Here is a 22,320-nt window from a genome sequence, read left to right as displayed (position 1 = left end):
AGGGGTAGTGGGAGAAGCCTTCTGTGAGCAAACAGTGGCTTTGCAAGCTAATTTCCTACACAGAAGGGTTCCTTCTGGTCCCTCTGAAATTGCAGGGAAATCATGGGAGATCCAGCAAAGATTGATGCAGCCTGATGCTTGCTATATTTTTCCTGGAGGCCTTGGCAGCTCTGTAACTAGGATCAGTGCATTCGAATCTCCCTCTGGCCCCTGTGTACTGCCCAGCAGTGACACCAGCACCAGAGAGACCCTTGCTTCAGAATTTGTCAAGCAGAACTCTGCTGAGAAACCAAACCTGCCCCACTGCGTTCCTTATTGTGGCAATGAGAGACATTCCTTTGCTGAATAAGCTCTCCGTGTCAGCAGGAGCCTTCAGGACTCCTGACCCTAGCGTACCTTATAGACCTGTAATCCAAGAGATACATTTGCAGAGGAATAAGGGAACCATATTTCTATAGCATAACATATATGTGTATTTATATATATATAAAAATAAAATAAATGAGCTGGCTTGCAACACTAGGTGGCAGAGGTGGGATCTTTTCTGCTCTGAGCGCTGTCCTATAAGGCATTGCTTGTTTAAGTACAGTCGCATTTAGTTGGAGCTGCAGGAGAGAGACAGAGAGATTCTCTGTGTTTACAGCCAGCGCAGGCTACGGCGAGCATCTAACCTGGACCCCCCCTTTCTCCAGCACTTGAAGGGGAGAGTGCAAGGCTATTTGGGAATCTGGGCACCACAGGTCAGCTTTCGCTGCGACTGGATTGTCAGAGCTGGTAAAGCAGAGCCCAGGGGGACTGAAGGGAGACACGAATCCCATTTTCTTTGAGAAGGGGGGTGAAAAAGAGAGGAAAAAAAGATAAATCGAGAGAGAAGCGAAGAGAAGGAGAAAAAGGCAGAGGAAGCGGAGAGAGTGACAGAGAAAGCATGAGGACCTACTGGCTGCACAGTATCTGGGTGCTGGGATTCTTCCTGTCCCTCTTCTCCTTGCAAGGTATGTGACGAGTTATTTCTTGCAATCTCCCCAGACCCTTCTGCTTGAATTGAGGCTGATGGACTGAGGATAGCCTGAAACATGGAGCTGGAAGCTAGGGCTTCCTCTCCCCCCTTTCTTCTCTATACCTTCTCCCTCCCTCAGGAAATAAGCCAAGGAGAGATCACTGCTGGTGAATCCTATGGTTAGAGGGCACTGCATGTGACTGACTTCGCTGCTGTATTTATGCTTTAGCAGAAGGGGGAGTTTGGGGGGGCACAGTGAGATTTGCAAAGAGGGGTGGGTGAAGGTGGGTACCCCCTCCACCCACAGCACTGTTTCTCAGCACTTTGGATCGCAAGTAGTAATGCTCCTGGATTCTTCACCTTCCTGAGGAATTCAACGTTAAGTTTCTTCCGTTGTTTTGTTTTGTTTTTTTTTTTTTCCTTCTGTTTTATTTCTATTTTGGTTTTGCCCAGAGAGGCTGAGGTTAGAGGAACCTCTATATCTGTCTGTAAAAACAGTATGTCCTTCCCTTCCACCACGGGGGGGGTGAAAGAGAGTGATGGAGGAAAGACGGGAGAAGCAAATTTGTTGGGTACGGGGTTTTGTTCAGTGGAGAACTGCCAGCTGGGTTTCTTGCCTGAAGAGCCAAGTGTGAGTATAGAATTTAGTTTGAAGTGATGACAGGCGTGCTAGCTGGTTTCGAGGTGCTTTCTGTAAACAGGAGTTAAGGGTTAATGCATCCCATGCTGTATGTCTAAATACGTCACGCATGTACATAGAATCATAGCCCTAAGAATCACAGCTTGGACATGAGCCACACTCACACAAACCAGTGGTCCTTCACACATACACATTCATGAATATAGCAGGGGAGATGAATAAACTCACTCTGGCACATACAGTTCTAGCTCCCTCGCGCATGCAATTCCTGGAGTGCCAGTCTGCTCTCTTACACTCACATCCTCTCTTCCTCTCTCCCCTCCCTGCCTCCTCCAAGCCTTTTCTTGTGCTCCCTCTCCATCCTGCATACTAGTGCTCGTGGTTGCTTGCATATAGAAATCCCTTGCTTATCCCGCTGCACCAGCCTTGCAAGCCTTCATGCTTACATGTACACACATACAGAGGTGAATATATAAATAAAGAACATATATGTACTCTATCTGGCCTTCCCTGTGCCTCATCGTATTCCATTTGCAGTGATACCCTCAGAGGGTATTCTCACTCTGTTTTCACCACACACACTGCTCTTTTCTCTCACTCTTGTTCATGCTAGTGCATGAGTGCCATGCATGTAGATATGCCCAGTCACAGCATCCTCGCTTCTCCCTAGCTCCTACTTTTACACACTGTCTTGCGTGTACTGTCCTCTTCTATTTTGTGTCTACTAAGCAAATTCCCATACAGCATGCTCCCCTGTCACACACATGCTTTCTGTTGTAGCCTGTCACTTACCTGCCACCACTACAAGCACTCACTATGAAACCCCTCTATTTTTATCACCTTCTCACATTTACTGAGTGTTCCTTTTCATACGGTCTCACTTCTGTCTCTGGTTTGCACACACATGCTTCTCACTGTCACATATTTTCTCTCAAACTTGCATTCCCTGATTGTGAATCCAGCACCTTCCAGCTGACTTCCTCTCTGTGAAGTGGCTATTTCTGACAGGGGAGAAGGATTTTCTCCCAGCACATCGGATGTATGTGGGGTGAGAAGAGAGACAGTACTACTTGTGTAACATAAGCTGCTAATGTCAGCAATGAAGTTGCATAGCGTGATGTGAACTTCCCCCTGCTCTTGAGGAATAGGCACAGACCTGTCAAGGAAGATGGACACTGGCAAATCACATCAACATTGGTTTTCTCACTGATGCATGTTTCCCAGCCTGTAGTCAATGGCGCTTGCTCCATGCAGTGTTTCCAAGTCAGAAGCCTTCCCTGAGTTGTGACCAGAGCATCCCGGTGCTAGCACAACCAGGAGCTGGTTTAACTCATTTCTTGTAACTGTAGCCTATGCCAGGCTCCAGGTTTTATCTTCTTTCAGTAAGTTACTATTACCATACTTACATCAGCCCCATCCATTCTGATTCTGGAGACATCAGGGAAGGGCTTTTGGGGGCAGTCGTATCATGTATCCTCTGAGAAGGCAGAGGCAATCCAGTTGCCTTGCCTGGGTTTTAGGATGGGATGGGGAGGTTGGAAGAATAAACCAGACCCAACCCACTGCTGAATCTAGCTTCATAGCCAGCAGTAATTTCCTTTCTGTGGTGCGGAGGGTAAGAGATGTAGAAACAGGGATATTGGGGCTGCATGGGAGGAGCAGGGCACCTCATTAGCAAGCCCAAAGACATTTGAAGTAGTTAAAAGGGGGTAGGAAAACATTATGCCCTTAAAAGAAAAACAACAAAACCACACCACTTATTTCTGATGAATTGTTAATTCATTGAAAGCTGTGATAACAAATACTGAACACTTCTGTAACCCTGCTGAGCACGACTCAGTGGAGCTCTTACCCTAGGAAACTGCAGCAGTGGCTCTGACAGGCAGTGACCCCAGTCGGATCGCTTCCAAGCGCTTTCTGAGAGCATTTCTCCAGAGCCGGCCAGCTGAGTCTGCGCCTCCGCAAGCTACCCAAAACTTGTCCGTGCCTTCTCTCCCCCTTTTTCTCACTGTCCGCTTGGGGGTGTACCGCTGAACGCAAAAGCAGCTCCTTGTCTTTTCCTGTTCTCCCAGTGAGGGGGTGAAGGGGAGCGATGCCAGCACTGCTGGCATGGCTGAGCTGAGGCTGAATAGCCCGCGATGGGAGTGCAGGGGAGGAAGCACAGCTGAGGCTGGCAGGAGACCTACAAGCTCCGCCGTGCCAAGTGGCCAACACAGGCTGCGTCCTCCTCCGGTGTCTCTGCCAGGGGATGTGCAATGGGTTGCCTGTCCCCCGCCTGCCTGGGCTCAGGAGCTTTGGCGCAGAGACAGGCTTTGCTCCTTCTCCCTTAGGTTAAAGCCTCCGAGTCCTTTACAGAGGGTTTTTAACGTTTTCTTTTCTTCCCTGATCCTGATTTTTATCCCTTTTCCTGTTTCCTTAATTTCGTGCTTCAGGATTCTCGCTGCTGCACTTTCAGTGCTCATTCCAAAGCAGGTGGCTCAGAGGCAGGAAGGTTGATCCTCCCGCTTGGTGCACTAGCTTTTGTGCCCTGTGGATTTGGAGGAATAAAAGTACCTACACACCCCAGCACTGCTGGTGGGTGGGATTTTTTAGTGGCATGCTGCAGCTTTCCCCTTGGATGGATTTATCTCTTAGAATGGCGTGCCTCGTAGCTTCTGATAAAAACCAGACTCTTGAATTAGACTCAAAAGCTCGATATTTCTTTTCTTTATTTTCCTCCCAGGTCAAAAACTGGGGGTATGGGGATAGTGGGGAGCAGCAAAAGATTTGGGTCTATCAACAACTGCATTTTGATGATTTACAGGAATTTTGTGTTGCTATTTTTGCTTTTGCTTACTATTATTTCAACTTAGCTGTCTATATGGAAAGCAATTTTGATTCTTGCCCTGAGCATTTGATTTAAAACATGAATGCAAACAAATTACACATTTTCTTCAGCATTGCTTTACATTGAAAATTCTTCTAAACAAACTCCCTTGAAGAATAACAGCTGCTTCAATTCAGCAATTAGCTAAAAGATCCCAGCTTGTTTTAATAAACCTCCCCTACAACCCCACTTCATTGGTTAATCGCAGGAGACTTTGTGCTTTAAAACAACCCAAATTAAGACACCTTCAGAACTAGTTTAGTGAAGGAGATGTTTTAAGAAAGGGCATGCAGAGCTGCTCTGTGCAGTACTGGCAGCTTCTATTTAGAATGCATCTTTTGAGCAGCTCAAGGGTGTTCACAAATGGGGACTAAGTCTGATGCAGGAAATCACAGCAGCACATGGGTAAGTGGAGTAGGTTGGCACACAGAGCAAATGTTATCTGTAAAGTCTCATGTTCTAGAATGTGACTGGGCAATGCGGGTGTGAAAAATGATGTTTGTTAATGTGTGAGGTTTGTCCAATCTATATGGATGGAAGCGGGGAGCCAAGTGTTTCAGTGCTGATAATGGGTAATGGATGGGGAGAGCAGAGGGAGGAGCAGGAATGTATGTGCAAGTGGTGACATTGTGGTGTTTGGGTAACAGTGTGTGTGGGGGGATTGTGATGCAGCTGGATAATGCTTAGATATTGCGGACTAGAGAAAAAAAGACTTTTCCTGCTCTCAGGAATATACTTTTTATCTCTGTTTTCAACTCTTTCTATCAAATAAGGCAGGAGAAACTCTCACAGGCTGGTCTGTATTGATGAGGTAACAACTCACTCAGGTGCCTTGAATTCCCTTAAATGATGAAGAGGTTCAATACCTAAACCAAAACACTTTTCTTGGAGGCTTAAGGGAGGGAAGAGCCAGAGAAGGCTTTTTATCTGCAAACAGGGAGCATTAAAATGATGTCCCAAGTGTTTCTTCTGGTCCTATCCTAGTGCTTGCAGACCATTTGAGTCAATAATTTCCACACCAATAAGGACCTATTTCCCCTAGCTGTTACAAACCTTAGCACTCAGCTAAGTACTCAGAGGGCTTTACTAAGATAAGTACAAATTTTCTTCATCTTTTAGTCTCAGATCTCCTCTTACACAAGGATCTCACTAGTCTTGTAGCAAACACCTTGGTCCCTATGTTTCTGGGTGCTCCTTCTCAGCCTGTGAGCACCCATGCATATGCTAGTGGCCTGAGGAGGAGATGAGTTCTTTAGGAGTTATTCTTTCCACCTCTTTTGACCTGTAAGCAATAGGGCTTCTCCTAAGGATTAGGATTCCGGGGTGGGGAATATGGCTGTTGTCATCTTAGTGTGATGTTAGAACCAATGCTTTGGAAGCTTGCATCATTATTGTGTGCTAGCTGTGTCTCCTGTAATCTTTTGGGTACACCAAGGCCCTTATCTTGGTGGTGGGGACTGTCCCCTTCCCTCAACTGATTTATCCTGTGCAAAGGGATTTGCTAGGAATGGGTTGAAGCAGGGGTGCTAATGTGTAGGTCCAGATGTGATATACCACCAGCTCTGTGCAGTTACCTAGAGAGGCTGGTGAGGCAGTGCTGGTGATGAGAGGGTGTAGCACTGCTTACTGACCTGCATGCTGTGAAGTGAAAGCAGGTGGCAAAAGGCGATTAAGAGTGAATGTAAGGGAAAACTCCTTTTCTGGACAGATCGGAATATCTGATGGGCTTTCTTGTGGCAGAAGATCAGCTGAGGTTGTTTGCTGACATGGATTGCTAAAGGGTTGAATAATCGGAGTGAAATCCACAATGGTACCAGACAAAGGCATCTTGGAAGAGCTGGGAAAACCATCCGTGTGTGCCTTTGAATATGTGGACATGTGCTTTGTGAAAGACTGTCTCCCTTGCATGCAGGGTGCTGCTGGGAGGATGCAGAGTTTTGCTGTCTGCAGTCCCTATAGGAAGCAGAAATATTTGTGTCTTCATTATTTCTTCTTTAATGAAGTGTGTGACATAGGTTTGCTTGCTGTTCAGACTCAATGAGCAATGGCTTTGGCAGCTGAAGTGCTCTTCCTGTAGCCATTTTATCCAGGATAGAATGAAAATATCCAGAACATCACAGACCATCTAGTCCCACTCTGCATAATCAGAGCTGTGGACTCACAGTCTGGGCTTCTGTGGTTCTAGCCTTACAAAAAGAAGCTCTTTGGAAGATGAGTTGTTCTTGAAACCTGCTCTCTTCCCTACGGTCTGCCTCTGTGTGACCTTATGGATGCAGGCTTCTTCATTTCTTTCAGGTTCAGCAGATATCTTCCACAAAAAAGAACAGCCTTCTCCTTTTCCTGGTGATGTGTTCTTGGCTATTGGGAGGGGGAATATGTGGCAGGCAGGTCATGAGCGGTGGCATGAGGAAGGGAGCAAGTAAGGAGACAAATGGAAAGCTGTAGAGCTTTCCAAACAGGAAATCAATAGCATATCAGCAGGCAGCCACTGGGATATGAGTATGCAATGTAAGCATGTAATCACAGCTCCCTCCCCTCTGCCCCTTAGCACTTACATTGATGGTGAGTTGCAAACTGGAACAAATTAATCCTTACAACCTACTACAACAATAAGTATTAATATTCTTCTGCATGGAGCTTGGCTGTGCTTGGCCCTCAGCAGTTGACCCAAAGCCACATCGAGAGTGAGAACAAGGGTCTCTCTGACCATAAGCCTTGCAGCCTGTGCACTGCATTACCTGATTTCCGCTTGTACATGGATATTGGTGAATTTGACTGTGTAGATATATGTTCAAGTGCCTGACAAAGGAGGGATTTGCAGGTGTGGGGTTATTCCAAGGACCATCTGTGATTTTTTTAAATTTTTTTTGATGTGAAAATGTGTTTAGATTTGTGTCACTGTGGATATACCTGCTTGCATGCGTATCTACTCTTTGCCTTGTAAAGCTACTTTGTTGTATGATAGAATCACTTGCATCACAACATCCGGTTTTATTTATACCTGTATACATGATCTGTGCATGGAGGTGTAACCAGAGACCTTTGAGTAAAGCTTATTTGACTTTTGGGAAGAAAGGGTAGGGTACAGAAGAGGATGGTGGGTGTGTATGTATACTTGTAGGGTACAGAAGAGGATGGTGGGTGTGTATGTATACATATGTGCATGTGTTTGAATGTGTGCATGTGACACAAAATGCCTAAGTGGTGTGGTAAAGATCCTTGTGCCATGTTAACAGATCTGGTTCAGAGTTGTGTTTTGTGCAAGGGAGATGCTGTGAATTGTTAGTTCAGTAGGTGAATGCACCATGATTACAGACAGGAGTATCTGCGTAGCTGTGTAAGCTTTTGGAATGATCATCATACACAGCAGATTTGCATCCTGTCTTGACATGACAAGTGATTGTACCAGTGAAACAGAATTGGCTTGGTTACCCTTCCTTACCTCTCTGTGATAGCCTCAGTGTAAGGTGGCAATTTAGTCGTGTTTCAGCCACCTGGGCATGAAATACAGTGTCAAGAGTAGAAAGGACATTTTTTGACTTTTGAACCCTCATGGGAGAGTTTCTGGGGACAGAAGAAAAAAGGGGATAAAATGAGGCTTTCTTACATGCACAAGTTGCACGTTTTAATTAGACCAAGTACTCAAAAATAGTGCAACCTGACTGAGCCAACCTTTCTTATGTAGCTACGCTACTGTGTGCTGTATGAGCAAAGGATTTCTGGGCTGGGTGCAACCTGAACCAGTAAGTTTGTGCTTTGGCTGTACCTGTGTTAACACAGCTTTGTTGGTTTAACTACTTCAACAGCACAGGTTCTCACCAGCATAGATGTGCTTTGTCAAGTTTTGGGTTTAGGCAGCTGAGAAAAGCCAGGACGGCTTGTAAGGTGTTCTGCACTTCTAGGCTTTCTGTAGAGGGAAGGAAACTATTTGAAAACGTCTTTGGGCTGCTTCAGGGTTAGGGCTTTTACTAACAGTGACTTCTCAGTGATTCAAACTAAAAGAACCTTACTCGTACTAACTCCAGCAGTGGAAGAGCTGCCTGTAGTCTAGGCCTGCTAAGAGAGCGAAGGTAGGAAACTGCGAGAGCTAAAGTGAGGATACAGAACGTCTCCTCCATTTCCATGTAGCCTAAGTGCCAACTGGTGACTGGTTTGTGTACTATGAACAGCCACAGAGCTGCAGCAGATTGGGCTGCTAATAACAAAAAAACTCAGGCTGCAGCATGAGGTAAATGAGCTGTGGCATTGCCCCAGAGGGACCTAGAGCTAAGGTCAGCAGCACGGGGTTTTCCTTCTCTTCTGGTCTGCTGTGTGCCCAGAGGAAAGGGAGGAAAGGCCATTCTGGCTGGCCTTGCGCTGTCTGTCCTGATGTAAAGCTTTGTAGCAGCAAGCTTTTCTTGAGGCTTCAAGGGACCTCACAAGACCTCTGTTTCTAGGCTCTGCTCATCCCCTTGATCAACCTGAAGAGTTTCTGGTCTCTTTCTCTCCCTCTTCTTGCTGCCTACAGCAACCCAACTAAGTACAGAAAGGGAAACAAGACATCCTAAGATGCCCCTGGTGCTGAAGCATTGCTTGAGCTGCTGTTAAGGTGTAATAGTGATGTGGAATGTACTGGGAAGACAGAAGACTTCAAGCCTCTGCTTACTTCACTGTGTACCAGGGATCCTTAAAGTGCCATCTCTGAGGCTCATGCGGACCTGGGGATGCTATGTGAGAAGAGGCTTTGAAATTGTTACAGGGAGGGACTTAGTAGGACTTTTATCTAGAAGAACCCTTTGTGTAGAGCACCAGCAGGTTTCTTGCAGAGCCCTGCCTAAAGCTTTTCTACAGGAGTTTGTTGAAGCAAACCATAGAGGTTTGCAGGGTGTTTCTGCCTCACTGAATTGACATTTGTCTAATGAGGAAAAGGGGTGTTTTTGTTGGAAAAATTCCAACTCGAGTTTTAAGAGCAGATTAAGGCACAAGTGCTTAAAGGCTTTTCTGCAATGTGTTATCTTCTGTCATAAGATTACATCAAAGACTCAACTATCATCTAAACCAAGAAATGTTCTGAAAATTGTCGCCCTCATAGGTGTGACAAAACCTTAAATATATAACCTGAGTGCAGCCAGTAGCTGGTGCCTGTTTTATGTCTGCAGGCAGCTGAAAGAACATCGTCGGGGATATATCATCCAGTTTATTTCCCTGGGGTTTTAGGTTTGACCTTCTGCTGAAGTCTCTTTGGGAAAGGGGTTTCAATGCAGCTACTGCTAAAGAGTGTGGTAGTCCTGGCTCTTTCAACCAAGACTTAGCTGCAGTTCCCCTGAGGGAAAATGCTCAGGGAAATCGTAAGTGAGAGTGGCCCTTTTTTTGATGGCATCTGCCACTGCTTGATGGGACCAGAACCTGAGCAGTGTGCATCATGTGGGAGGGGTTTAGGTTATGTTGTGGATTATGTTTGTGTTGGGTAGTGGGAACATTTCCTCAGTTTGGCTTGTGATCGTTCCTGGGCAGACTGGAAATTGTGAAGCTGAAAAAACCATGGAGCAAATATACAAGAAGACTCATTTAAACCAGAGCAGTAAGGGCACTGCAGAATCGTAGAATCTTAGAACCAGCTTGGTAGGAATAGACCTTTAAGACCATCAAGTCCAGCCATTACCCCAGGGCTGTTGAGGTCATCATTAACCCATGCCACTAACAGCTTCATCCACATGGTTTGTGAACAGTTCTGGGGTCGGTGACTCCACCACTGTCCTGGGCAGCCTGTTCCAATGCTCAACCACCCTTCGGGCAATGAATTGTTCCTAATCTCCATCTAAACCTCCCCTGGTGCAGCTTGAGGCTGAAGTAGAAGACCTACCCCCACTTTTGTTTGGAATTGGATTTCCTTCAAAGAGGCCCAGCTGATCTCACTGCAGAGGAGGGAATATCATTGGGCAGGGCTCGTATCCCGTAGTGATGTTGTGCCTGAGCCAGAGGGTGAGCATGTGCATGTATCTGTGTGTGCATGGCATGTGCGAGGCCGGTGCTGTGATCACCGGAATTACAGTCTAGCCAGATAACGAGCTGTTGTTGTTTACAGCGCTTTGGTTCCGGGCACTTCAATTCCAGAAAGATGTAAACAAAATTAGAGGGAATTCAGAGGATTGCAAGGAGAATGATTAAGGGGCTGGAGGGACTGACTTATGAGGAATGCTTGCGAGAGCTAAATATATAGCTGCTTTGGCTAAATGACTTGAGAGGAGCTATGCTAATGATCTAGGCATACTGGGAAGGAGTGAAGAATTGTCGAGTGTGGACTCAAAGCTAGAAGTGTCTCTCATGGTAGGAAAATTGGAGAAGGGAAGACAGAAAAACTGGCAGGAGAAAATAATACTTAATGGAAGAAAGAGATTAGGTGGTAAAATAGCTTTGTTAAGAACTGTGGTGGAATTGCTGTCATTTGGGATAGCTGAAGTTTGGTTGGGCAGAGCCCTGGAGAATAATCCATGCTCTACAAGCTTGAAAAGGTCCCTTGAGAGACAGTCTAGATGCCTTAATAGATTTTTATGCTGTCATTAATTTCTGATCACGGCTAATACTTTCAGTCTGACAAAGAACCATATTTTTTACAGCATTTTTCTTTCTTCCCTTGTATTACTTTTGGTGTGACACAGATACTGGCACAAGACAGACTCGCAAGGAAGCAGTCTGCTGTATTAAGAAATGAAGTCCTGGTTATCAAATGCTTAACTCGGACTATTTTGCTTTTTCTTTTTGTGATGTGTTCATCCCCATTACCCTCATAAGTGGGCAAAGGCAGTCTGTTGGACACCCAATAAGTTGAAATCCTCGTACCTGTAACTTTGTCCTGTAAGCTGTGGCAGGCTATGATGGGTTTCCTGTTGCCATGTACAAGTATGTCCTGCACTTTATCTTCTGCACTTTCAAAATCTGGAATAGCAGACTGGTCCCTTCAGGCTCAGAAGCTGATGTAGTTGAGCTTGTAAGCATTTGTGGCATGGCACAAGTCCTGAGCCCTCCCAGGGCCACCTGTGAACTGGGGGGAGTTGGGCCTACAAGGGAGGTAGAGGTGGAACAGCATGGTAGAAGATCATGGTTGATCAAAGGAGGGTCGGAATCAGCCAGCTGGTTTGCTCTTATCTTGTTCACAATGGGACTGAAGAGTGAAAGCTAAATGGGTAGTGGCAACTGCTCAGTTTAACCTTTTTGGGGGGGGTGTGTGGAGAAAACAAGCTGAATTGACAGCAAGTTTTGCAGTGGTTGCTGTGCTGGCTGGCGCTATTGACTTCCAGAGGCACAATGTATTGCAGTTTGAGTGCAAGAGCCAGGATACATAATGGGGATTACCCAGACTGAAGATTATTTGTGCCATGGATGCAGATCCAGAGAGAGAGTTCATCATAGTTTATTAGCTCAGGTACAGGACTATGCAAATCGCAATCTGTTTTGTGGGCAAGAAGCAAGGAGAATTACTTTGTATTGCATGCAGTCCAGACTGGTAAGTGTTTCTGGATCTTTCCAGTCTGTGCAGCGCCAGCTTTAGGGTCTCAGCAGCCCAGCAGTGCCAAGGAACAAGTTGCAGATACAGCTGACTCTGGTTGGAAAATGATGCTTCTTAGCTTGGACTTAAGACTACAACAGCAAGGTGGCTGTTAGTAATGACATCTTTACCCAGTGTTCCCTAGCAGAATGGGAGAGCTTGTTTGGTCAGATTTGGTGCAGTGGGAGTACAGTTGGGCTCTGGCTCTGAAACAGAGACAAGGAACACTGTAGGCTTGATTTGTCTACATTGAACTTCCTTATTTTTGGTGTTATAATCACCTCTTTAAGAAATATGTAAGTCCTGGAAGAAATATGAAATTCCTACTTTCCTTTAGGTAGAATCAGTTGGCTGTGTTCATGTCAGAATGGGAAAACTAGGAGATGTAAGAAATTCAGTAAAGGATGAAGAAAGGGAAAAGACTGGGGACTCCAAAGGTGAGGAGATGAGGTGCTGGTCGATGGTAGGGCGCATGCTCATCAAGGTGGAGAACTTGAAATACAGGCCCAAATACCAATGGACCTTCTATTTCCTGGGAATTATTTAGGCAATCTGTGTGCCCTCTAGTGGCATAACTCGTGGAGGAACACACAGAGTTGCTGCTGCTACCATTAATCAAAGCCAGTATTGTTTAAAAAGCTGGACAGTATGTTTGGAGCCCAAAGGATGAGGGTTCTTATTCCTGGCTTGCTGCAGAGAGAGTAGTGGGGCGAGAGATAATTTGTCTAGTAATTGTTTGTTGCATGGAGAAAGGATTTGTTACAGCACTTTTTAATCATTGTTCCATGGGATTTTGCTAATCTCATTCTAACCCCGGCAGAACACTTGTAGCTTTGCACCCAGCTGGTGAGTCAGAGCACGATGCTGCACCTTCTTTAGCTATGGTGCACAGGCACAGCAGCAGGAGGCCTTGGTTTCCTGCAACTGGTTGTAGAGGATAGAGCTGTGGGATTGCTCTGTGGGTTGTATGAACTGCATCTCCGAAAGGGAGACCCAACATGCTATGAAGAAGAGGGCAGTTGGTAGCAAACCTGTGGTTGTATTGCTATGTGCTGAATTCTGGAAGAAAAATCTAAGCATTTCAAAGCTGAAATATAGAATAACCTACACATCTGTTTCCTAAAATTCCTGGTTTAGCTAGCTAACAGTAGCATTATTAAATATGAATCTCGATATGAAAGGAAGCTCTTCTCAAACAAGAAATGAATGTTTTTTTTTGTTCACTGTTATTCACATGTTTGAACAAGGTGGAAAAAGGTGGATTGATGTTATTAGTAACTACTTTTGTTAGTAGTCAGAGTTCATACATAAAAATGATCATTCAAATACACTAAAACAGGAACTTCTTGGGGAAAATGTGCATGTTTAATGAAAAAAGGGAGGATTTCTTTCTGCTGGGTTGGCCTTTCTGAAAGAAGTGGAGACATTCTAAGCCAGCGCAATAGAAGACATCCAGGTTGTTTCTGCTCCAAAACACAGCAGGATCTGGAATCTGGTTATCCCACAGTTGAGAAAACGCATCAATCCCTGGGCTCTGATCTGCTTTGAAGAGGTCTCTTTTTTCCTCTCCAAATCATATTTTTAGCTACCATACATGTTAGACTTAGAGCTCTGTGGCTTCCAGTATTCAGTGTGGGGCTTGCATTAATTGCTAGATGGAAGGTGAGCAAAAAGGTCTGCACTTCCCACAGAGACAAAGGGGAAAAACCTCATACTGCCAAAGACACACTAGCTCCTTGTCTCTGTGCTTTGGCTTGCTGTGCTGAAGGGCAGGCTGTGGGAGGACCCCACTTGTCACAGTGAATTGCTGGATCTGTAAGCAGAGGCGGCAGCAGCAGCGCACAGTCCTTGTAGGTATTTCAGCAACCAGTAGTCCCTAGATAGCCAATAGATAGTGCTGTGGCCATAAAACAGAGCTCCAAACTCCTGACCAGATCCCTATGTATTGCCCTTGGCAGATTTGGAAGCAGGCAGCTCTGTTGCATTTCTAAAATGGTTGGTGTAGTGCCTGCCCTGCAGCATCCAGGCAGTGTGACAAATTCCCTTTTGCTCTTGATATTGGCTCACTGGAGCTGCAAGGAAGGGGGAGGTATGGGCCTTTTATTCTGCTGAATCAAGCTACAACCAAATATCCCAGTTTGTTTCCTGTTGCTGCAGTTTTGTGACCAAAACAAGGGACCAAAGATGTACTTGTAGCAGAGTAGCTCAGCAGCTTCTACAATGTTTACCTCCTGCACTAGGGTCATACTGATATGCTATGACCTTATGTTTGATAGAAACCATCAATTCTGCATTGGAGTTAACATTCTGGTCTGTGGCCTTATTTGCTGTTGTGGGGTAGAAGTTTGCCTAACACTTCTTGGGGGATTTTTGCTTTTGGATAGGTTTTTGTGTGGAGAAACAAGGAAGAAAAACCATCTATTTGTCTGGTTTAGGTAGACCAAATGTGGAGTCCCTAATCTGATTTGAGGGAGCAGAAGCTTTAGGCTGATTTTACAGTCTTTCTCTAGGAGGTTTAAGATGCGTTGTTTGATTTAGTTTTCCTTTGCACTACCTATTCCAACTTGAGGATAAACAAATTGTAAACCAGTATATTTTTGTGAGGGGAATAAAAAGCGGAATGAGCTGTAGTGCGTGTGCCTTTTGATCATTCTGCCCTCCTGAGTGAGGATACTTTACCCTCCTTTTTTTGCTGGCGCTGTGAAACATAGTTTGTTCCTGTTCACCTTGTTCCTTTTGTTGATGGTACTCCAAATGGAGCATCTTCAGTTCTCCCCATGATGATAACCAAGTTCTTATGGGGTCTGATCTGGGGCTTAGGGGTCACATCTGAATAACCTGGCATGTTATTTAGCTTGTAGAATCTATGAACTGGTTACAAGTGGGAGAAGCAAAGCGTCTACTTGGATTCTTAGATTCAATAGTGCCTTGCAGCGCAGGCTGGCAGCTAGAAGAAACACATTTCAATGTGTAAACTTGGGCATCTTTGAGTTGCAAATGACTAAGAGACAGTAAAACACAAGTTACCACTTTCATAGAGACTCTCTTAAAGGCTAGAACTGCACTTTCAATTAACTGCTGTCTATGGCCAAAGTCAACACTGCATGAAACTTTGATAATTTTACATATTTAAAATGAATCAGAAAGTCTCATTTGTACATTTTCACTGAAAATTTCATGAATTGCACATTTCCTGGTGTTAGATGTTCAATAAACTTAAATAATGCAGCAATTTACATCTAGGAGGTTTGCTTTAAAACTGAAGACTGGCTACTTCTGGGTTAAGAACAGCTCTTTTTATGCCTTCAGCAGTTAGAATGGACAATTTTGTCCTGAAATTATTGGAGATCTGTACTGACTACTTAGTAGTAGAACTCTGATATCAGGAAGATATGTAAGGTATCACCATATAGATGGACATAACTACCCCTTTTGAGCCAGATGTTGTACTTTTGTTCATTTTGTGTGCATCAGTGTTGGATCTATGCAGAAATTTTCCAGTCAAACTTATCTGTATTTTAATGTATTTATTGAGGAACTTGAAGAACCAGTTTGTGAAATCCAGCATTAGTTATTAGCACAGAGTGCTTCCTCTACCAGTCTGGTTTTTGGGAACGTCTTCCTAGATGTCAAAGACCCAAGGTGAGCTCCCAGTTTGAGAGGATGAAAATGAGATGTTCTGTCCATTGGTGCAAATGAGTTCCTACAGTCCCCTGTTCATCCCCAGCAGTGTCCTGTTTCCATGCCCTATCCTCAGTTTGGTAAACACTGGGTTTTGTCTGACTGCAGAAATATAACGTGGTGTTGAAGAGGGAGACTTTAAGCAAAGCTCTCTGCACCCCTTTCCTCCTTTACCACGCTCCTGCTTTTCCATAAGGGATTTTTATGCTCAACTATGGATAAACAGTGAGGAAGAAAAGCGGAGTTCACAGTACCTATGGCAATCCTGAAACAGGACTGCTGCAGACAACAATCCCTTCTTAAGATGATCTGCTGGCCATGCCATGATAACTTACAAGAGAGCTATCTTAAAATTGCCTCAAATATAGCAAGTAATGCTTCTCATGAGAAGATAGCTTCCACTTCCTCCTGAAATACTGATTAGTGATTTCCACCACCAGTCACATCTAAGGGTATAAAAAAATATGGTGCATTATCCTAGTTGACCATATACAAACCAATGGCCAAAATACTTGTTTAAGGTGATGAGCCAGGTGTGTGGTAGAGGACAGCCTGTTTGATCCCCTTAGGCAATACTTCTGTGCCAAGTGTAGGACTTCCCTTGTTTGAGTCTCCTTGGACATTGAAATGGGCAGCACGGGGATGGCTGGGGGAGGGAACAGGTATGCATTTGATAGTGGTGTGGGGAAGAGGGGAACAGGCAGGAGTGCATCTGACAAGCCTTTAGGCCCTGTTTTCTTAATGGGAGCTCCTGCAAAAGCACAGGCTGTATAATGCCATAAAGAGAAGAGGGCTTCTCCCAGGGCCCTTGCAGCTGCACCAGGCTACAATAACAGAAATTAACTTCATCTCCTTTGTCTTGCTATCCAAGTGCCCCAGAATAGTAGTTATAAAAACAGTACTGTTTAATATTGTCTTTGATCGTTCAATCCGATGGGAGCCCTGGGCTTGTTCTGCTCGGCTTTGTTAGTTTCAGACCCCAAGGCAACAAGCCGTTGTCTTCAAAGCCTAGGCAGGGCTGCATTAAGTGTGAAGCACGCAGTAGAAATCCCAGTTTGTCAATTCAAATGGCACTCACCTAGCAGCAATGCCTGCATATTTAAACCCACAGTCAAGTGTAGGAAGCAGGGCACACGCAGCTAGCCTTTCTAGAAAGAACATGTCTTGAGAGCTGGCAAAACCAGGCATCGCCTTCAAAGGGGAAGAATCTACTGTGGATTTTTCCTGCTGTTGTCCAGTATTAATATGCCAGCTTTTTCACTTGCTCCTACTTGCCTCCCAGTGCAGGAAGGCTTCAAAATGTGTGCTGCAAGACAGCAGCACTGAAGGAGGAAGCTCCCATTCATGTCCTTCGCCTCCCTATGGTAGAGATGTGCATCCTTCCTTCAACTGGTGTGCAGGCACTGCATGTACACCTTGGCCAAGACCTTCATTCTAGTTGAGTATAAGCCAGATCTCTGACATAGTTAGCAAGAGTCAGCTCTTGGAGATACTCACCCACAAACAGCATGAGCAGGCTTGCAGAGAAGGACTTGGGGGGTGTTGGTCCAAGAGAAAATGAACATGAGCCAGCTTCAGTGTGTACTTGCAGCCCAGAAAGCCAACCTTGTCCTGGGCTGCATCAAAAGGAGCCTGACCAGCAGGTCGAAGGAGGTGATCCTGCCCCTCTACTCTGCTTTCGTGAGACCTCACTTGGAGTACTGTGTGCAGTTCTAGTGTCCTCAACATGCCATGGAACTGTTGGAACAAGTCCAGAGGAGGCCACGAGGATGATCAGGGGATTGGAGCACCTCCCATATGAAGACAGGCTGAGAAAGTTGGGACTGTTCAGCCTGGAGAAGAGAAAGCTGTGTGGAGGCCTCATAGCAGCCTTCCAGTATCTGAAGGGGGGCTATAGGGATGCTGGGGATGGACTCTTCATTAGGGACTGTAGTGACAGGACAAGGGGTAACGGGTTAAAACTTGAACAGGGGAAGTTTAGATTGGATATAAGGAGGAAATTCCTTACTGTATGAGTGGTGAGGCACTGGAATGGGTTGTCCAAGGAGGTTGTGAATGCTCCATCCCTGGCAGTGTTCAAGACCAGGTTGGATGAAACCTTGGGTGGCATGGTTTAGTGTGAGGTGTCCCTGCCCATGGCAGGGGAGTTGGAACTTGGTGATCTTAAGGTCCTTTCCAACCCTAACTATTCTATGATTCTATGAAGGCAGTTGCTGAAAAAGGTGAATGTTAGTGGTGATGTGCAGGGGGGCTTATGGGAACCAGAAGGGTAGAAATAGCTCACCTGTTTCTAGATAAATGGCTACCTAATGCACTGTAACCCATATGGACTCAAATGCAGGGACTAATGGTCTTTTTACAGGCAATGCTGAAAGATGGATCTATGTGCTGAGCTGAGGACTGGTGTACTGTTTTTGCTTAATTATGAGAATTGTTTTTCTTTGTTTTCCTCCCTCTGTAAAATGGGGATTTAATCAGCTTTTGTTTAGGTGGTTGTATGGGGCACAGAAAAATGAGAAATAGGGTTGGGGCTCTTCTTATGCCTTGAAGAGCCCATTTGTCACTTTACTAGGGGCTGGTGACCGTGGTGCTTTACCTAAATCTTTACATCTCTGTAAGCTACACACAAGTAGGTTTGATTATGAAATGTCCTGGAACCTGGTAAGCTACTTCCCTCTTATTATAGAAACTGCCTGGTCCCTTTAAAGTAAAGGGGTATCAAATGTGTAATGGTTTAGCTGTACAATTTAGTGTAATAAAATTTGGGAAGTTGGAGGATTTTCAGAAGCAAGTAGGTTAGTGATAACATTCATATGACAAGGACAACAACTGCCATTAACTGTAGTCAGGGTAAGATTCAGGCAAGCCACATAAACCCTTTGGGTATCTATTCTCTCAAACCTAACTCAAGCCAATTCATGTTCAGTTTCCACGAGCAGGTTTTCTTGGGCATTGTCTGTGAGAGAATATAGAGCAAGGATCTCTTTTCTGTCCTAACAGTGCTTGTCTGGAGGAGGTCTTGTTATGTGCAGTGATGCTTGACATTTGAGTTTCGCAGGGAACCAAAGCAACTAACCCTGTGGTGTCCTCTCCCATATATTTTTGGAAGGATCAGGAAAAACTCTGGACAACATTTGGAGCCTGGAAGACTGGTTCATTGCTTGCCTCTTGAAATTGTTTCCCTAATCAGATTCCTCCAGGACTTTGAGCAACCTGCTCTAGTGGAAGGTGTCCTTGCCTGTGGCAAGGGGTTGGAACTGGATGAGCTTAAAGTCCCTTCCAACCCAAAACATTCTGTGATTCTCTTTTCTCGGTACCATGTAAGGCAATGCAGTGACAGTGAGTGAATTTCATTGATCAAACAAGCAAGAGGAACATAAATGTTGGCAAAAGCTGTGTCAGTCAAAGGTAACTGGGAACAGCAGAGGAGGCAGTTGCTTTGCTGTGGTGAGATAATTTATGTTCCCTCTCTGAGCCTGCTCAGAAAAGGCAACCACAGTTTAAAATAGCTCTAGTGAGCATAAGTGACCCAGGGCTTAATGCAAAGAGACAAGGCTTTAGGGTCCCTATCTAATTTTGTCCTCAATAGGAACTATTCCTGTCTCAACACTTGGTGTTCTCTTCTGTTAAAGGTGCATAGGGATTTTGGAGAATTTTAAGATGAGGTTTTAGGTAGTCAGATGCTGAAGAAGTACAAAGAACTTCAGATTATGAGTTACAGGAGAAAAGATTCAGTGTGAAACTTCTAGCTTCAGATCTTAGGAAGAGCTCCTGGATGCAAAGGAGGTGAATGGGAGACAGGAGACTGGAAATTAAAATAAGCCAATATCCTAAACTATATTTTAATTGGATTTTCAATATCTTTGCCTTTGATATTATCATACCAGACATTAAACCCCATACATATTATTTTGTAACCATATACTATCTAGAGCAAAAGGACAAGCTGTTTAAAATAGAGTATAAAAAGCTCTTTCAGTATGCCTTCAGAATTGTTCAGGACTGTTGCTTATGCAATATTTTCTATTTCTGAAAGCTTAGAAGCCTGGAATTAAGTAAAGGAAAAGCCTTTTTAGGTTGGAAAGGCAATTTCTCCCCACTTGACCAGTGCAAGCTCTTTGAGTACAATGACAGTTAAAATCAACCCCCTTAAATCCATGCTGTTTAATTATAAAGGAAAGCCACAGTATTTCAGAATGGAAAGATATGGGTTTGTTAAGATACTGGACTGATCCTCAGGGGAGCTGGGCTTAATTCCTGCCTTTGCCACAGGCTTTCTTTAAGTCAGTCCATTAATCAGTTTATGCCTTCGCTTACCTGTCTGTGCAAAGAAAATGAAGACAAAGAAAGTTCCAGGCCCATCTACCCCCATGCATAAAAAATGCTCCCTGTGTGATGGGTCCCAATCTTCTTTCTGCTTTTCTATTATTGTTTGGTATAAATGTGTCTTCCTAGAATGAAAATTTAGCTGATCCAGGCTCTCTTTTCAGTGTTTCTCAAGCTTCATGGATAAATGTGGTACTCTACTGACTTAAGCTGAGACAAAGTCTTTGCAATAAAATCTTGCAGAAGTTAAACCTATTGGATCATTCAATCCATCTTGTCAATTATCTCCACTTGTACCTTGTGGAGCAGAGTGGTAGTCTCTGAATAGTTACAGATGCAATTGAATTTTCATTATGAGGCTAATCTTTGCTCCTTGATCCTAATCATAGACAGTAAAGAACTGGTCAGTTTTAGGGATAACTTAGCATTTTTGTTTTGAAGTCAACTGGATGCTATTTGCCTGACTTTTAAGTGTAAAAAATGCATATGGTATATACAGTTTTTAACTGTAAAAGCATTGATGAAAGTTAAAAGAATCTCTTTCCCTCTATTTGTAGCTATAACAAAGAAAAAGGGAGGGAAGGACGCCCATTTTGTTTTCCTGGAATTGTTGACTTGGGACCAACACAGGCCACAAATGAGTTGACTAGGCTTTAATTTTAAAAGTTAGGCTTCCAAGTAATGAGAGGTGTAATGCTGTCTTGAGCATTGTGTCCATCCCTTTTCCCGTATCAGGATGGAGCTTGCCCTAATCACAGATCCCTGGAGAGATCTGTCATTGGTGAAAGGCAAGTTTCCATTAAATGCTAATTAGAAAAGCTGATTGGATATTGCCACTTCTGTAAACTGGCCTTCTTTCTCAGGTCTTCAAGCCCTGGGTCCTTGCTTTGGTGGGAGGAAAGGCGAGACAATTGCCTTTCTGTTCTAACTTGCTGTGGCCAGGAGAACAGCAAGAAGGATGGTTGCTTTTCTTTCTGGTGACAGAAGACCAAAATGAGCATGGTTGTACATTTCCTGTATGGCTTTCCTCAAACATTTACAACCTGCAGCAATGCTGGGGCTGTGGATTGGTTGGGTCATAGGATAGCACAGGTCTTGATGCATTCCTAAAGTTAAGGGCATTCAGTGAGCAATGGAGAAAAAGAACACGAGGAGAAGTTCATAGGGAAAGCTGTGGATATGAGACCACTGATGCCCTTTCCTTGGCTGGCCAGTGTTGCTTCTGTGGCCTCCCATATGCATTGGAGTTTATTGTAACATCATTGTAAATGTTCTGTTATGCTCCATGCTCTCTTCCCTCACTTCTTACTTTCTTTTAACTTTTGCAAGATATCTTGGCAAAAACAAGGATCCTTTAAAACAACCCTCAGCCAGAGCTGACATTGGCTTGTGTTTCTCATAGACTGATGAGAAGATGCGGGAGCAAGGTTGCCACGCTTCTCCTGGACTTTGTAAGAGGAAGCAAAAAACTTCAGTGACAAACTAGTCTTCTCATATGTTGTGACAAAGACTGGAAGCAGTTCTGTTCAGTCACTGAACTCACCTTGACTTGCCTCATGCAAATGCCATAATTCAGAAGTTCTTGACCAGTGGTCTGCAAGACACAGCCCTTGCCTCTGGATCTGTATAATCTGTGGTGTTTTCAGCTAAATGATGGCAAAGGTACAGAGTTATCCTAGGGGAATAAAAAGCAGGCTCAATTATCAATTCAGTAGTCCTGGAGCTGTGGTTTCTTTGCTAGGAACAAAGCTTCTGTATTCTTGGTCTACTGTGTAATTAGTGACTAATGGAACAACAACCCCCAGTATATTAATTACTACTGTAGCTGTATACAGAGCATTGTTCTCTCTGTGACAGACATATAAATTGTGTGCAACTACATTGTCCCTTCCCGAGTATCTGTCTCTAGAGTTGGGTGTCAATAATGAAATCAGCTGTTCCTTGAGGATGGATAATGTTATCTCTAAGGGCTTGTCTAAGCAGGAGCATAGGGGGAAAGTTGATCTGAATTAAGTAACAAGGTAGGTTTCAAGTGGATTATGTAAACTGTATAAAACTGATGCATGCACACACACTTGTTTGGAATTCAAAACGACCTTCATTTGATTTCATTTAATTTTTCTTTAAAGTGAATTAAGCTAAATCGAATAAAAGCCACTTTAATGCTGGCTGAAAGTGGGATCTGTAGTAAAAGTTCAGTGTGTTATTTTCTTAAGAAGAGAGCAAAGGTTCTCTTGGCATTCCTGGACATTGTACTGAACAAATGTGAAAGCTGCTTTAACTAT

At 44.3% G+C, this 22,320-nt stretch overlaps 1 protein-coding gene across 1 annotated transcript in view; it reads left to right on the top strand.

Moving 5' to 3' along the window:
- Window positions 1–570: 570 nt before the first annotated feature.
- Window positions 571–22,320, top strand: part of LSAMP (limbic system associated membrane protein) — a 983,104-nt gene continuing 961,354 nt past the window's right edge. Inside the window, exon 1 of the mRNA XM_061454023.1 lies at window positions 571–992. Coding sequence (XP_061310007.1) covers window positions 926–992 — 67 coding nt within the window. The 5' untranslated portion in view covers window positions 571–925. The remainder of the gene's footprint in view (window positions 993–22,320) is intronic.

The sequence above is a fragment of the Pezoporus flaviventris genome, unplaced genomic scaffold (assembly GCF_033815535.1).
Source record: "Pezoporus flaviventris isolate CSIRO_AGI_PZ_B2104156 unplaced genomic scaffold, CSIRO_AGI_Pfla_v1 ptg000015l, whole genome shotgun sequence".
Taxonomy (NCBI): domain Eukaryota; kingdom Metazoa; phylum Chordata; class Aves; order Psittaciformes; family Psittacidae; genus Pezoporus; species Pezoporus flaviventris.
Note: the sequence above shows the minus strand (reverse complement) of the source record. Positions and strands in the feature narration are given on the sequence as shown.